Source organism: Fusarium proliferatum, assembly GCF_900067095.1.
Source record: "Fusarium proliferatum ET1 genome assembly, contig: FPRO_scaffold011, whole genome shotgun sequence".
Taxonomy (NCBI): domain Eukaryota; kingdom Fungi; phylum Ascomycota; class Sordariomycetes; order Hypocreales; family Nectriaceae; genus Fusarium; species Fusarium proliferatum.
In genome coordinates this window covers 981,395-996,175 of record NW_022194800.1, presented here as the reverse complement: position 1 = coordinate 996,175, position 14,781 = coordinate 981,395, and the positions used below count along the sequence as shown (strand labels likewise).

The following is a 14,781-nucleotide window of genomic DNA, read 5'->3' as shown; positions in this document are numbered from 1 at the left end:
TTTGTCATTCCAAAACGTTGATTTTACATAATTGGAGCCTTCTATGGGCTATTGTACACATAAAGTCCTCCTCCCGTCTATGCCAAACAAGCTGGCCACTTCTCAGGACCACAGTACGAGGACTTCAAACTCATTCTCAATGTCTCCAAATCCTCCTTACACGCTCGTCGTAGGAGGGACCCTCAAGCCAGCAGCCTCACGGAACCTCCGCTGGTTAAGCAACTCCTCAACCTTTTCCACCGTGCCAATCGTCTTCGTCTGTCCAAGATGCGACCACTTGGCATCAATCTCACCCTTCTCCGCCTCCGGCAGCGCATCCATCTTCTTACCGACGCCCAGCTCGCTAAACTCCCACATGTTGGCTTTCATTCCCACGCCGTAGAGCTGGTGCTTGCGCAGGTACGCCAGCCACAGCTGCACCGTCTCGGGGTTACCGTCGCGGATCTGTATAAGCCGTCGTAGCGTCTTTCGCTCAAAGTTCTCCTGCGACTTCTTGAAGATGAAGTTGTCTCGGGGGACGGTCCAACGCTCTGTGATGCGGGGGAGAGGCACGGGGCCGTAGGCGGGCAGGCCGAGGTAGTAGGCGGCGCGGAGGGCAAAGTCGGAGAAGAATTCGAGAGGCTGGACGCTGTAGGATCGGAGCTGAAGGTCGCATGAGGGGATGCCGTGCTCGGCCTCGCGCTTTAGAGGCTTGAGGTGTAGAGCCTGGATGGAGCGAGGGTATCGAAGTTCAGGAGCTTTTTCTGGTTGTGACTCCTCCACTTTGTTTGGGGTCAGATCTTCCGGCTTAGCCCTAAATCAGTCAACATCTGTGGTCGTGCAATCGATCGTCTTAGCGAGTTGATATTCGGCGAGGAGGACGTACAGTGAGGCCTGTGTTCGGCGGGCAATCCATGACACCTCGGACTGGCACAAATGTTAGTTGAAGAACCAATTGAGAGTGGTTCTGTCGTATATTTCATACCGAGAAAGCCCGCAAGGGTCTAATACTTTGGCGCATCATCTTGCCTGCCTGTCGCTGGGCGTCGATCGATAACGATGATGCTCAAAAATTGGTTCGAGATGTGTACGGATGGAATATCAATTATCCCCACTCACGTACAAAGTCGTAAGATCCACACTCTAAGCGCGCGTGTATACAACTAACAAAGAAATCCTCTCAACTTGTCAATTTTAAAATGTTTTAATAAATACTTTAATTTATACATTTCTTCCGAGTCGCTTCTTATACCTTTGGCCTGACTCCAGGGGCTCAGTGTCAAAATCTTCGTATCTCACTCATATAGACATCCCCATTCCTCTACACAAGTCACATTCTGCTCTTTATATGTAGGTACGTATATCAAGAGCACAGCTAAATAATAAGCCATGCGCTTCTCTCACATGGGCAATCTCATCACCTCCTCCTTGGTCCAATATTTCCTCATGTTGTTCGCCCCCAAAGTCTCAACCTCTTGGTCAAGATGCTTCCACAGCACCTCACCCCAAGTCTCCATCTTTGTCTTGAGCACGCTGAGCTCAAACTCCTCGTCCCCTGTCCTGCATTTCTTGAGGTACTCCTCAAAGTGGTCCAATCCCGCGTGGATCTGCTTGTGCTGGCGGAGAAGTTCAGCGCGTCCTCCTCTGAACTCGGGCATCTTCTTGGCTAGCACGGGGAAGATGTACGTCTCCTCGATGTTGTGGTGCATGGTGAGATGCTCAGCGAATTGGAGACCTTCCATGATGAACTGCTTTAGGGACATGCCTTGAGGTCGACGGTTGTTGGTACAGGCATTCCATAGGAGATTCCATGATCTTCGAAAGTTGTTGTGCTGCATCACATTAGACAAGTGACTTATATGATAGATATGAAGTCAGACTTACAAAATATTCCATGTGGTCGGCCGCTCGGTTATAGATCTTAAACTCATGGTCTGACAGCGGCGGTAACTCCTCCTCCGTCTTTGTCTCAACATTCTCGACAGGCTTTGCCTCTTCTTGAGGTTTTGATTCAGACATGACTGTTTGCTGGTGATTACGTGAAGATGTGAAAGAAGCAGTCGAAATACGAGATTTCGCGGATATAGCCAACCGAAAAGAGGGTATCGAAGACAGTCCAAGTGGCAACGTCTGAGAATTGATCTTGCTTACAGGTTTAACGTTTTTACAGTGTTGCAAACGCCAAATAGTTCTCATTATTGACACAAAATGTCATAAGGGGAAAAAAGAACAAAGACATGGAAAATCTCACTAAAATACACAAAAACAGAAGAGTCTATCTCATGATGTCTCCAGATTGGGAACCCTTTGGACCACTCACAAGCCGCCCATATCCGCAATGGAAAAAGTCGACAAGATTGGAAATCGCTGACTGATGGACTCGGTCCTTATCCGCGCGCCAACTTAGTCATCACGCCTGTCTCTCGTTGAAGTGCGCGCTTCGCTCAACCTCCAAAGCCCGAAACTCCGGGCAAGAGTTGCTAGTTTCGGAGGTGGAACTGGTGTATTGCATCCAGATACATCAGGTCTTGTCCCCATCCCTTCATGGTTATGATTGGTGTGGACATGTTTGGTAGTCAAGCACCTCAACATCATATCCTTACTATCTGTGACCTTCAGACGGTACCAGTCGGTCATGCAGCTCAAAATAACTTTCATCTCATGGATTCGTTCGCTACAGTAAAGACTTTGATCTACTCTTCCTGTCATCTCTCATCTCATCTCACAGCATAGCACCAGCACAAGCACAAGCAATGTTGACGAGTTCTATGTATCCATATTCCGTTTCGACCTAGTGACACGTAGCGAGTGCTTCCGCATCTTCGCCCCTTTTCATTAAAAGAAACCATCCCATGCAAAATGCAAACGACTAAGACGCCTCATCTCGTTCATTCCCCAATTCTTAACCCCGGACAGCCGCTCCCAGCGCACCACCCGTGAACTGTGTTCCACCAGCTTGTCGCTGCGTGTTGCCACCTGCTCGAGCTCCTCCTCGGCCTTGTCCACCACCCCGTCTCTGTCCTCCCCGGCCTCGGCCTCCTTGTCTCTCGAATGCATTTGAAGTTCCCTGTGTCTTTTGCTCCAGAGTTCGCTCGTTGCTCTCGATGAGCGCGCTGGCCTTGTCTGATAGCGCGAGGGCAAGCGATTGGAGACGGCTGAGCTCGACACCCTTGCGGAAGATGACGGTGGATGTGACTTGGTCCAGCGAGGCAGCGAGCTCCTCGTGGCTGATCATCTTGCTGATCACTGCCGCAACCTTGGTCGAGTCAAGCTCGAACATGGCGCTGAGGGTCTCGATGGAGAGGGTGTCGTAGAAGGGGGCGTAGGTGAAGAGGTATGTTCGCAGACCCTCCTCCTGGATCTGCTTGGAGAGCATGGTCTTGATCTCCTCAGCGCTGGGCATCAAGTCCCAGATCTTGATGCTGTGGATGAAGTCAATCGACTTCTTCCACTCACCCGCAGCCAAGGCCTTGGACGCTTGCATCACGTGGTCACGGGTGTTCTCAGGAGGACCAGTGAAGATTTGTCTCTCATGGTACTCCAACATGCGACGGTAGGTCTTGCTGATCACTCGCTTCTTGACATCAGGAGATGATCCAGTCTGGGCCAGCAGAGGAATCTCGAGGAGCATGCTGCATGTCAAGTACACACACTCAAGGAGCTCGAGGTTGATGTGCATGTGGAAGGGCAGTTGTCGCTGCTTCTCAAGACGCTCCTGCTCAGGAGACACTTGGTTGTATCGCTGCATCATGACACCCTGAGCGAGCAACTCCTTCTGGCGACCACTGCCGCAGATCTCCTGGAGAGTGTTCTGGGCCTCGTAAACGAGACCCTTGCGGAAAGCACAAAGACCAACTTGCACCAGAGTACGGTTGTAAAGAATTTGGCTCTGCACATCAAAGTTGGGGATGTTCTCCTGAAGATGGGACATCAACATCATATCACGAGCCTTGTAGTACTCGCCGTGGAGGGCGAGGAAGTAAACCTGGCACAGCATGGCTCGGGCACGGATAATACCGTCGCTGTTGCTGAAGAGGTAGTTGCAGAGAACATTGACGAGGTTGCCAGCGTTCTGAGCTTGGTCGCGGGGGGTGATGACAGACTCGACGGTCTCGCCAACGACCTTCCAGCAGTTCTCCTCAAAGGTCTTGACAACTTGGGCGGGCTGAAGAAATGTTAGTTACTGCGAAAACAGGTAGAAGGAAAGACTGGGAAATTACCTTGAAGTAGACGTGTTCCAAGCGGCGCATAACAATTCGGTTCACACTATCCTGGGGAATCTCAAGCGAGTCATCCTTTCGGAGGTACTCATAGTAGAGGAGGCCGCGGAAGATGATGTTGTAGAGAGCACCCTCGTCTTGCAATCGCTCGATGTACTCGGAGGTGTGAGGGTCGATGCTCTGGAGGGAGCGGACGAGCTCGTCATCAAGACGCTCGATGTAGGAGACAATGCTGCCAGGGACCTTGATGTGCTTCTCACCCTCCTGCAGGGTAGGGGGCTTCTCGTCGTCATCCCACTCCTCAGCGTTCTCGACAACGACATAGTCGTGGTTGTCCTCGAGAACTTGGAGAAGGCTTGAGAGCTCCTTCTCAGCAGCCTTCCAGTGCTCAACAGACATGGCGGCAGCGCCGCCAGAGCCAACATCGAAGCGAGTAGAAACCAGGGTAAGGAGAACACGGATCTTTTGGTAGGGTGTGTTGGCGATCTCGTGGAGCTTCTCCATAGTCTTGATCTGCTCTGTTCGGTCGGTGTTCTTCTTTCCTCGGGACTCCATGATGGTTCGCAGGTGCTTGAAGATGCTCTCGGGGGTGTACTGGAGTGTGCGTCCACCCTTGCCAACGGTAGCGAAACCATCGTCGTCGCCCTCCTCAGTAGGAGCAGCGTCGACCTGGAGAGAAACCTTCTTGGGCTTGGGGGCAGGGGCAACGGGCTCGTTGTCCGACGACTCCATGAAACCATCCTTGTCCGCTCGGTAGGCATCGATTTGGGTCTGGTACTCCTTGTTGGTCTTCTTGACCTTTTGCTTAACGGCGTTGAGAGATCGGGCTTGGATGGCGTTCATCTTCTTGGGTGTAACCTTCTGCTTAGCGAGAGACTCATTCATAAAGTCCTCTAGCTCGGCGAGGATACGGATGTAAAGCTTGGGGGGTCTGCTGCCAGGCAGCTTAGCGACCTGACGGTTGAGCTTCTCATATTCTGAGCGTTTTTATTAGTATTTTTGAACAAAGAATTGACAAAAGAATTCGACAGTGTTTCTCGTACCGGCAGAGATGAGTGTCCAGTCGCCGTTCTTTTGACCGTTCTCGATTTGCTTGATGGATGATTCTAACTCATCCAGGCGCTTGTCCTTGGCGGACTTGACTTTGGCTCGTACTTCATCGTCGCTGTCTTCGCTATCGGAGGATGCGTCCTTCAAGAACTTGTTGATTCCTCGGCCGCCCTCGTCATCGCTGCTCGAGTCGTCGCTGTCGGCCTCGGAAGAATCCTCCTGGGAGTCTTGCTGCTCCTCCTCCTCCTCCTCCTCGGAGTAGAGCTCCTCCTCGTCGCTGGAGCTGTCGCTAGAGCTGTCGTCGCCGCCGCGGAAAAATCGAGACATGCTGGGCAAATTATTTGACACTGAAACTTGTCTGTTGGGCTGGCCTGGCTCAAGTCAAGTCAGTGGGCGGGGTTGTTCCTTCCAAAAACAAAATTCATTCAGTGTGGGATGTTAGGGTGGGGCTGGGGCAACCGAGCTGATAGGCGCACAGCCACAGGTTGGGTATAAGTGGCTGAGATAGCATGAGTCACGAGCTTCAAGCTGAGTTACAGACACGAATTCTGAGTAGAGACTGTATTCTATATAGTCATCATGTCATCTGGTATGAATTATCTATGATCAGAGAATAGCGGCTACATTGTTGAATAGAGTTATGCGTAACCAGCCGAAAGTATGCAGCCATCTTCTGTGCCCTCCCGCCTTCATACCTGTCAACGGTATAAATTCTTTGACAAACTTTCCGCAGCATAAGGAAAATGAATCATTAACAAGAGGAGATGATGGATTAACAGAGCCTTCATAAGGGTAATAAAATTCAGGGTATCACAGTATTCTATTCTCGTAATGTTGTCATATAAAGATGTCTTCATCGCTGAGCCTCGGAATACAACGGCGGTAGAAGAGTCTTATCCGTCGTTGAGCCGGACCTTGCCCTCCAGGTTCTCTCGGTCTCCGGCCCGTAGAAGAATTTCGAGCTCCGGGAGGCAAGCGGAATCGGTCTGTGACATGGATTTCTCAGCAAAGATGCGCTACGTAATTCCACTTCCCTCCAACATCATCTTTACAACCTCAATCCCTTGAAATTGTCACTTACACCATGGCTCGTATTCACTGCGCTAATGCGCAATCGACTGCCAATTCTTTTATTCAACTCGCACGACGAAGCTACACAACGACGCCTCAGACCTCAACGCCTCTCGAGTTCCTAATTCCACGATGCACTCCCCCATCTCGACTACGAACCCCTCATATAACTGTTGCGCAATCCAGAACATATGCTCATCCCAGACGGTCGTGGGACTTCAAATCAAGGGAAACAGCTACGAGGCAATTCTCGACTACTGCTATCCGAGAGAAGACGCGGGCTATACTGAATCCCCAACAAGATGAGGATGGCAATGAGATGATGCTGGAGATTACTGAACGAGCTGCCAAGGTAATTACAAGAAGCAAAGATCCCATGGAGACACTGCTGACTCTCAAAGCGTCTAAACAAGATCATGGAAAAGGATGGCAACCCGAACCTTGCCCTAAGGATTCAAGTCGAGAGTGGTGGTTGCCATGGCTTCCAATATCTCATGAGCCTTGTTACTTTACCAGCCAAGGACGCCGCCGAGTGGTCATCTATCGTGAACGAGGACGATACAATTTTTCAGTACATCCCCGATGATGCTGATCCGGCCACAACCTCGGAAGAAGGCCCCAAGATCATTCTCGACGAGCCGTCTCTCGACCTCCTCAAGGGCAGCAAAGTCGACTTTACAATGGAGTTGATCGGCTCGCAGTTCAAGATCATTGATAACCCACTTGCTACCAGTAGCTGTGGTTGTGGCACAAGCTTTGATATCAAGATGTAGAATACCTATCCGATCTTTGGACATGAAGATTCAAGATCCATAGATTTAAAAGTGGTTCTCCACATGTATAATTGGCATTAATAATACCCCTCCCATGTATGGCGAGAATGCATACGGCACGTGAGAAAACTCTTCACAGCTGCTTCACATCACAGGATATCACTGATAGAATAATTTGAAAACTCGGGTGTCATTAATCACGGTATCAATTGCCATTTCCCCTGTCATGATAAGAACGCCGAGCAGTCAAATGCAAATCTTTTTTGAATCCGTTAGGTCCTAACGACCGATCCCTTAAAAGCCATTTTTTATTAGAAACCAACGCTTAGTTCATCTGGCGGACGAGAGCGTTGATAGCCTCCTCACGGTTGCCAAGGTCACCACCCTCGATGAAGTGCTTGAACTTGCGGGGGCGGAAGCCACCAGTGGGGTTGGAGAGCTTGAAGGGCCAGAGGAAGTTGGAGGCCTGCTTGAAGTTGGGGCCGACGGTGAAGATCTCGTGGATGAGATCCTCAACACAGACAATGCCGTACTTGCCGAGGTTCTCCTCAACGATGGCGTTGTCGGTGAGGGCAACACGCTGCTTGTTGACCTTTCCGTAACCGCGCTTGTAGACGAGCTCCTTGACGGTCTTCAGGTTGGGGTAACCGTAGGCGATCCAGGGCTCGACGACCTTGAGCATCTCAGTGATGGCCTTGGTGACCTTGACGAAGACACCGTTGTTAATCTGAAGGAGACGGAGGAGCTGGAGGATCTTGCGGGGCTTAGGGGGCATCTTGTTGATACCCTTGATGCGGACAACGAAGATCAGCTTAGACTCGGCAGGGACGAAAGCAGAGTCCTCGGCCTTGGCGACGCGGTGAAGACGGATCTTCTCACGCTCAGCATCACGGTACTCCTGGACGTACTTCTCAGCACGCTTGAAGATGACCTGACGCTTCTCCTTGTTGGCCTATTTCAAACTGGTCAGTCCATGTCTTGCAAGTAGATGAAGAAATGATTGGAATCAGTCAGGCAATGTCAGACCCGAAAGAAGGTTAACTATCAACAGCATCGACCGGAGTCTAGTTGATGAATGTATGTTTTCCATCATAGTGCCAGAGTAAATAGAGGATAGTACTTACAGCCTTCTTCTTCTCAACGGCGTCGGTGCGCTCAGCGCGGGCCTTCTCCTGAGACTTGCGCTTCTTGAGAAGGGTCTCGGGGACCAGGATCTGGTCGTTGGTAGGAACGCTATTGAATCAGATTAGCTCGCAGTCCACGATACCACAGGACGTGGTATGGAACAGAGCGCCGGTGCGAGAACTGTTGCAATGCAGCATTCTCTGCTTGGCTAACTCGAAAGATGTTTTTAATCGGTGAGCTGGAAGACCATGATACGAGGATCGAGGTGATTTCCTTGACCGCTCATCCGACAACGCCTCAAACACAAAGTTCAAGAAAGATATTCGAAGAATTGGTCTGTGGTGCGTATTTCAGCGACCGCGCGCAATTCGACGATAATGATTTTGGGAAAGAAGAGTATTTCATCTTCATCTCCAACACCCCAAGCAACATCTCTCAATGCCCAAGCTGTATTTCAAGCCTAGAACAATTGAGGGAGAAGCTCGAGAAAGATCGAGCTGGCGGTCAACGACTCAATTCAGAGACCGTGACTTTCCAGCGAGAGGACCACGGCAATCCGCAAAGCAAAAGAAATCTCGAGAACCAGGGCATCTGCCCATATTGTCCACGTCCTCAGGGAGGATTCACATACGTAGCACCCATTTTGTCGGCGACGGCTGTTGGAGAGGTCGGTTAGTGGTTGTCGGTCGGAAGCGTGGATTGAGGAGAGGAGCCGCCAGCCTTTTTGCTAACAGAAATTTTCAGCCGAAATTTCGCGTAGGGTTTGGCAAACCTTCCTGCCCCACTGCACCGCCTACCCAATCTAGCCGGTGGGTCGTAGGGTTTTCCAATTCTACCCACCGAACCCAAATAACATTTGGAGATCCTCATTCTCAACCGCCAAGTGACGAAATAACCAGCAGTCGCCCATCCCTTCAAAATGGCTCCCAAGAAGACCACCACCCGCGCTCCCCAGGAGAACATCTCCCTCGGACCCTCCGTTCGCGATGGTATGCGACCACCCTTGCACGAACTTCGAGTAGATTGAAGATCGAGGAAGAGAGAGATCATGGACTAACGAAATTATTACAACAGGCGAGCTGGTCTTCGGCGTTGCCCGTATCTTTGCCTCCTTCAACGATACCTTCGTCCATGTCACCGATCTGAGGTTGGTCAGCCCGTGAATAAGGAACATGAAATTTGGAGGAGAAATTTGCTATGTTATATGGTTCATTGAGGCTAACTTGGGTGATTCCAGTGGCCGTGAGACCATCACCCGTGTTACTGGTGGTATGAAGGTCAAGGCCGACCGTGACGAGTCCTCCCCCTACGCTGCCATGTTGGCTGCCCAGGACGTCGCTGCCCGCTGCAAGGAGCTTGGCATCAACGCTCTTCACATCAAGATCCGTGCCACTGGTGGTAAGTTCAATTGCCGCTGCCCCTCACTTACACAGTCATTCTAATTCACATGCAGGTAACGGTACCAAGACCCCCGGTCCCGGTGCCCAGTCTGCTCTCCGTGCCCTCGCCCGTGCTGGCATGAAGATTGGCCGAATTGAGGACGTTACCCCTACCCCCTCCGACTCTACCCGCAGAAAGGGTGGTCGCCGTGGTCGTCGTCTCTAAGCTGCTCGCACATGGGTGGCTTGGATTGGACAGGAGATTCGCTATCTGGTTTCTCTGTGGCGTTGAGAATCACGAGGAGAACGGCTTTTTCGCCTGGTCTCCAGTCTACACTGCAGAGCCTGGTCAGGTTATGGGTTAGGACGCAGTAGACAGTTATGAATTCGCCCGAAGAAGGCCTATGAATCATCCTGCTTGTCAGATTTGTTCCATGACGTGATACCTTGCAGCCGTACGCTTGACCATATTCGATGACATGAGATAAAAGCAATTGTATACATTTATAAGCCGCTATGTCTACTATATGTGATCTTGATGTCTCCTGAACTCCTCGCCAAATCATGCCTTGTTCATCCCAGTTATTTATTTTACGCCTGGCTTGAGTGTCCATATTCCTCTACCAGCACCTCCAGTTTTGTTCAATACTGCAACCTTATCCAGAGCAGCTTTGAACTCGTCGCTCTGTTTCTTGCCGGGGCAGTAGGGGTTGAAGTGGTCTACCAACATCTTGCTGGGGACTCGACCATTGTGGCGGTTGATGAATGTTTTGATCATGGCCACAAAGTCTTTGGACTTTAGATTCTTGTCTGCGCCAGGAGTTCCGGAACGAGAACTTCCCCCACTCCCTGTATCAAGACCCTGGCGATCTGCCAGGTTACTCATGATGGCTGCTGAGCTTGGCCCTCCGCGGCGACGATTAGCTCCAGGGCGACCAGCCTGGCCGACCTCGCCAGTCCATGTAACAGTGCCTATGGGAACTCTTCGCGCCTCTGCGCCAGCTTGGCGAAGGTGTGCTGCAGCCTGGCGGGCTACCATATTTGCTTCTTGTTGCAGAACAGATATGTCCGCCTTTGCTTTCTGGGGCCCGTTCACAATAGCCTCGTGGTCGTACGCATTGTTGACTGACTTGGCGAAGATACCGTCCAGCATGCGCTTCTCATCGTGGACAGACTTGTCTTCCCGGAAGTCTTCCATAGCAGCTACCAGGCCCATCTGCCGGAGCTCTTTGCTCTCCACGTCTGCTCTGGCTGCTATATTCTGAGCTGGTTCTGACGTTTGCCCCTGTTCGCCATCGCCGGAAGGAAGTTCAACTTCTGCTTTCTTGAAGAGCTCGCTTCGGTTGGCACTCGCATCTTCCCCTGTGTTGTAGCTAAAGAGATCGTAGAGGTCTGACAGGTCATAACTGCTGCGCTGCTTTGGATCCTTCAGAACTTTGTTCGTCATGAACTGCTTGAAAATCTGGCGATGATAGATCTTCTCTTCGATGGTCCCTTCCGTCATAAGTCTGTAGATTTTTACCGGCTTCTTCTGACCGAGTCTCCATGCTCTTTCTCGAGCTTGGAGATCTGTTGAAGGATTCCAGTCAGGGTCAAAGATGATGATGCGATCAGCACCAGTGAGATTTGTTCCCAATCCTCCAGTACGAGTTGTCATGAGGAAGACATGAATATCCGGACTTTCGTTGAATCTATCAATCATTGGCTGACGCTGGTCAACGGGTGTCTCTCCATCCATTCGCACGTAAGAGATTCCACATTCGCTAATGCACTTCTCAATAATGTTCAACATTTGTTTACCTTGCGAGAAGAGGAGCGTCTTGTGTCCGTTAGGAATCATGACCTTTTGTAAGAGATCTTTTGTGAGCTGCAGTTTCGCAGATAGCTTGGGGTTCCCAAAATCGTAGCCAGCCTTCTTTGCAAGAGTCTTGTCGAGCAGATCTGGGTGGTTACAGATCTTGCGCAATATGTCAATGCCGTAAAGTGATTGTCGTCTTCGATTCAAGATGGCCGAGACCTCATCCGATTTGATGAAAGTCTCATACGCCTTATGCTGGCCATCAGTCAATTTGCAAAACAACACTTGCTCTGTTTTTTCCGGGAGATCGGATGCGACATCGATCTTCAAACGCTGAAGTAGATATTCTCCGATTGTTTCTTTCAATGCTTCTGCGCATTTCTCTGCCGTCATGACCTGCAGATTAGATGCGTTGGCATAGCCACCTTGACGAATCGGAATCTCGAATTGGGCTCTGAAGTTGACGAGGGTTCCCAACCGCATAGGATAAATAAAGTCGAAGAGTGACCACAGTTCGGTCAAGTTATTCTGGACTGGTGTTCCCGAGAGAATAACACGGTTCGGCGTGTTGAGTTCCTTGCAAGTAACAGTAATCTCGGCGTTTGGGTTGCGGATTTTGTGTCCTTCATCCAAAACTGCGTAGTCCCATTGAACTGGCAGCAAAGTCTCGGCGTATGTCTGAAGGCCAGTGTACGTCGTTACCAAGACATGCCCACTCTTGACGACTCCGTTGACGATTCTTTGAGCAGCCTTTTCTGACTTGGTGGCCAAGGGCTGGAAATGATCCAGATCATACTCGTCTTCGAACTTGGGGTTCATCATACCACTACCAGAAGCGTGCAAGATGGACACGCGAAGTGGTGGCCACCAGCGGTGAAATTCACTCACCCATTGTCGCAGAAGTGTAGCAGGCGCAACAACAATGACAGGACGGCGTAGCTTTTTGCTGTAGTGGAGAGCCGCGATGAAGGCAATAAGCTGTACGGTCTTTCCCAGGCCCATTTCATCACCAATGATGCCTCCGACATTTTGCTTATAAAGTTCGGCAAGCCACTGCACGCCTGTTTTTTGGTATCCGAAAAGCGAAGGATGAATATCTCCAGGCAGCTTCAGATCGTCACCAAAGTTGTAGTCGGGAAAGTCAGGAGCCGGTTTGAACCATTCTTCCTCTTCTTCATCACTCTCTCCTGTATCAGCAGACACGTCGACCGCTTGCTTCCGAGCCCTCCGTGCACGACTTCTTCGAGTCACCCAGTCGTTTAACCGGGCCTTGAAATGGGCTTCATTGCCATCGTCGATCTTACTGAGATCGATCTGCTCTTGATCGGCAGCCTTGGTCTTGGCTTTTGTCTGACGGCGTTGCTCTCTAATTAGATCATCCTCGTTCCCTTGCTTCCAGACATCATCGTCGTGAGATTCAGAACCGGATGCTTCGGGCTCAAAGTCCGCAGACGGGCTACGTTCCTTTTGAATCCGACGTTTTTTCCTTGGCCTTAGTGAGAACTCACTCTCAACAGCTGGGGCTGGTTGAGGGGGTTCGGGTTCCGAATCAAGCTCGTCAGCAAATCCAGGTCTGCGAAGTCGTTGATGCGAAGCAGGTCCTTCAAGTTCCCCTCCAAGTTGTTCAGCTGCTGCCTCTTCTTCTGCATCCAGAATCGTATCGGCGAGTTGGCCTTGAATTCCGGCAGGTCGTGGTCCTCCAATCCTGGCAAATGGTGTAATCTTTCCGGTCCGAATCAGAAAGTCACGGTGGCTTTCACCAGGAAGCCTAGTAGATTTGGACTTGATTGAATCGTCCACAGAGCTTTCTTCATGACGCTTCTTTATTCGTGCCTGGAAATCAGATATGTCATTGCTCACTTGTCTGATTTCTTCATCGAGTTTTGCGATTTCCTTTTGGATGTTTCGAGTTTGGTAGACATTGCTGTGAGCAACTTTCTCTAGGCGCTTCTTCTCTTTGTCCAGTTGAAGCTGAAGCCGATGCTTGGTGGCTTCCAACTTTTCGATGCGATTTTGATCCTTCTTGTCCTCAGCTTCGTTTAGTGCAGCATTGGCTTGGAGTGTGATGTCGCGTTCCAGGTCATTCTGATCTCTTACGGTGCCAGTCAGATTGCGCAGCGCATCTTCTTCATTGAGACCTTCGGTGTTGGGCTGCTCCTCTTTGTCTTCTTCATCCTGAGATGCGCTTTGTTGTGCAGCAGCAACCATTCGATCAAGAAGTGCTGCTTTGTCGACTTCTCGATTATCTGAGACCGTATCTTCAGATGCCATGATGAACGACGTGTTGGTTACGGGGTTCACGAAGGTGCGCTTCTTGTGCTCTCGGGTAAGGAGAAATTGAGCAGTCGACTCTGCGCTTTACAAAATGAGAAGATAGCCGGGTATGGTGAGTTAGCACTGGTGAGTCCTCATCCTCATGATTCAGCGCAAGCCTGAGATGGGTTGAAACTTCGGGATAATGACAGGAGGTTGAAAATGTGCGTGAATGAGAATGGACCGAATTTGTATGGATTACGTTGCACTGGATTAAGAGCTTCCAGCTTCGCTGAAGGATCTAAGCAGATCTGAAATTTATCTGACTCTGAACTTCTGGAGAGAAAAGTGAGGAGACGATAATATCAATCAGTTGCGAAAAGTTGAATTCGCCCTTGTACGCAAATAATAGGCTGTAATGACGTCGAGGAAGTGAAGATGACAGATGAGTCTAGGCTGCAGGGCGCACTAAAATTCGAGAGAAACATGTGCTGATTGGTGCGCACAGGAATCCAGGCACCAAGCGGGTCACTGTTAATTGGAAATCGATGTGCGACTCATCTCAACTGAGATATGTACTAGCAATAACTAGATACCCAGGAACTTCATTGGCGGAAAGGCAGCCAAGTTAATTATATACCTTATAATATGCTTACTGTTATACATCTTTTTTCTTATATCCTTCACTCACACTGAAATTTGTTTCAGCCATAGTTGGGCTCTTCTAGTCAGTCTAAGCCCAGCTTAGGCAGGCATGAGCTGTTGAGACCACTTCACGGCTTCAAGCGTTTTGCAAAGCCACTTCGGATCGTGATTTGTTCTTAATTTAATAGCAAACATTATGTTAGTACTTACTATAGGTACTGAGGTAGGCATGTTAGGTATGTGAAGATCCCGAGTCTGAATTACAATTACTACCCAGTTAGGTAGGTAGTGCCTTGCTGTCTTGGAAATACAGTACAATCATCTCCAACTTTTGTTATCTACACTGTGAGACCAACTCCACCCGCCCCAGCATTGAGTTCAGATCACCACCTTCCTTATTTTCAACTACACCCACAATGAGCTGCATGTAGTCGAACCATAACAAATCATCATTTTCTGGGTTATTCCACTCTCCAAACTCAATAGAA

At 50.0% G+C, this 14,781-nt stretch overlaps 7 protein-coding genes across 7 annotated transcripts; 2 read left to right on the top strand and 5 right to left on the bottom strand.

Moving 5' to 3' along the window:
- Positions 1-156: 156 nt before the first annotated feature.
- On the bottom strand, positions 157-1,003 carry FPRO_08518 (37S ribosomal protein S10, mitochondrial; the record flags this gene model as incomplete). Its single annotated transcript, XM_031222195.1, has 3 exons — positions 157-793; positions 866-906; positions 965-1,003. 3 exons carry the CDS (start codon positions 1,001-1,003, stop codon positions 157-159), a joined length of 717 nt encoding a protein of 238 aa, XP_031087678.1.
- A 376-nt stretch (positions 1,004-1,379) lies between these two features.
- Positions 1,380-1,998, bottom strand: FPRO_08517 (uncharacterized protein; the record flags this gene model as incomplete). Its single annotated transcript, XM_031222194.1, has 2 exons — positions 1,380-1,811; positions 1,864-1,998. The coding sequence occupies 2 exons, from the start codon at positions 1,996-1,998 to the stop codon at positions 1,380-1,382; spliced, it is 567 nt and encodes a 188-aa protein (XP_031087677.1).
- An 883-nt stretch (positions 1,999-2,881) lies between these two features.
- Positions 2,882-5,576, bottom strand: FPRO_08516 (uncharacterized protein; the record flags this gene model as incomplete). The annotated part of the gene is made up of 3 exons (XM_031222193.1): positions 2,882-4,144; positions 4,200-5,176; positions 5,243-5,576. 3 exons carry the CDS (start codon positions 5,574-5,576, stop codon positions 2,882-2,884), a joined length of 2,574 nt encoding a protein of 857 aa, XP_031087676.1.
- Positions 5,577-6,333: 757 nt separating this feature from the next.
- Positions 6,334-7,093, top strand: FPRO_08515 (uncharacterized protein; the record flags this gene model as incomplete). The annotated part of the gene is made up of 2 exons (XM_031222191.1): positions 6,334-6,672; positions 6,722-7,093. The coding sequence occupies 2 exons, from the start codon at positions 6,334-6,336 to the stop codon at positions 7,091-7,093; spliced, it is 711 nt and encodes a 236-aa protein (XP_031087675.1).
- Positions 7,094-7,418: 325 nt separating this feature from the next.
- On the bottom strand, positions 7,419-8,860 carry FPRO_08514 (putative 60s ribosomal protein L7 subunit; the record flags this gene model as incomplete). Its single annotated transcript, XM_031222190.1, has 3 exons — positions 7,419-8,045; positions 8,218-8,326; positions 8,850-8,860. 3 exons carry the CDS (start codon positions 8,858-8,860, stop codon positions 7,419-7,421), a joined length of 747 nt encoding a protein of 248 aa, XP_031087674.1.
- Positions 8,861-9,137: 277 nt separating this feature from the next.
- Positions 9,138-9,823, top strand: FPRO_08513 (putative 40S ribosomal protein S14; the record flags this gene model as incomplete). The annotated part of the gene is made up of 4 exons (XM_031222189.1): positions 9,138-9,207; positions 9,293-9,365; positions 9,456-9,616; positions 9,672-9,823. The coding sequence occupies 4 exons, from the start codon at positions 9,138-9,140 to the stop codon at positions 9,821-9,823; spliced, it is 456 nt and encodes a 151-aa protein (XP_031087673.1).
- Positions 9,824-10,183: 360 nt separating this feature from the next.
- FPRO_08512 (uncharacterized protein) lies at positions 10,184-13,666 on the bottom strand (the record flags this gene model as incomplete). The annotated part of the gene is made up of 1 exon (XM_031222188.1): positions 10,184-13,666. The coding sequence occupies one exon, from the start codon at positions 13,664-13,666 to the stop codon at positions 10,184-10,186; it is 3,483 nt and encodes a 1,160-aa protein (XP_031087672.1).
- Between the last annotated feature and the right edge of the window lie 1,115 nt (positions 13,667-14,781).